A 765-nucleotide genomic window follows, 5' to 3' on the forward strand; every position below is an offset into this window, starting at 1 on the left:
TTAATCTCTGTCTCAATCTCCTTTTCAATCGCATTGTTATATATTCTTTAAATAATGTTAGAGAATTAACTTTTTTTTTAGTCAATATTAACTTTCTTTTTTAAAATGGGATAACTAATTAAAAATTAGTTTTTTTTATACTTTCTCATCCTTCTCATATAGCGAGTACTTCATGCACCTTGATTATGGTTGGATGGTTATTGAGCTGTGTCGTTGAGAATACGTGAAATTCTTGGTCGAGCATGATTGATTTCTTTGTCGCATTTTGAATTTTACTGCAAAGATGCTCATACCCATCCTGCATAAATTAAATTAAAGACTTCAAATTCATACATATATACATAAACTAACATCGATATGCATGTAATTGATAATAATAATCACCTTAATTGCCAACCATTCTTGCATGAATTCTGGACTATTGTTGGGTGCGGTGGCCTCATTATTATTAGAATCGAAGTATCTAAAGGGTGCTCTAGTTTTTACATTGTACTTCTTACAGAAAGGTACCCAAAGCTTTGCAAACTTTGAAGCCTCCACAAGAGCATACAAGTTAAGAGGGGAGCAACCATCATCGGAGACATAGCAAGAAAGCTTGTTGGAAGGGTAATCAAGTGCCAAAAGTGACAGAACAGTGTTCACTGTTATGATTGGTGGTTCAAGAACTGGATCTGCTGTTGTCACAAACAAGTCCACTGATGGAAGCTCAGCTACCCTTTACATAAAAAAAAAAATCACAATATATATAGTTAATAATATATATAT

The 765-nt window shown here is 33.1% G+C and overlaps 1 protein-coding gene across 1 annotated transcript in view; it reads right to left on the minus strand.

Moving 5' to 3' along the window:
- The window catches only part of LOC107610362 (cellulose synthase-like protein B4), a 5,028-nt gene that overhangs the window by 3,767 nt on the left and 496 nt on the right, over positions 1-765 (minus strand). The window contains exons 2-3 of the mRNA XM_021108090.1: positions 385-715; positions 179-298 (exon numbers count right to left, since the gene is read on the minus strand). Of these exons, the coding sequence (XP_020963749.1) occupies positions 179-298; positions 385-715 (451 nt within the window). The remainder of the gene's footprint in view (positions 1-178; positions 299-384; positions 716-765) is intronic.

Source organism: Arachis ipaensis, chromosome B08 (assembly GCF_000816755.2).
Source record: "Arachis ipaensis cultivar K30076 chromosome B08, Araip1.1, whole genome shotgun sequence".
NCBI lineage: Eukaryota > Viridiplantae > Streptophyta > Magnoliopsida > Fabales > Fabaceae > Arachis > Arachis ipaensis.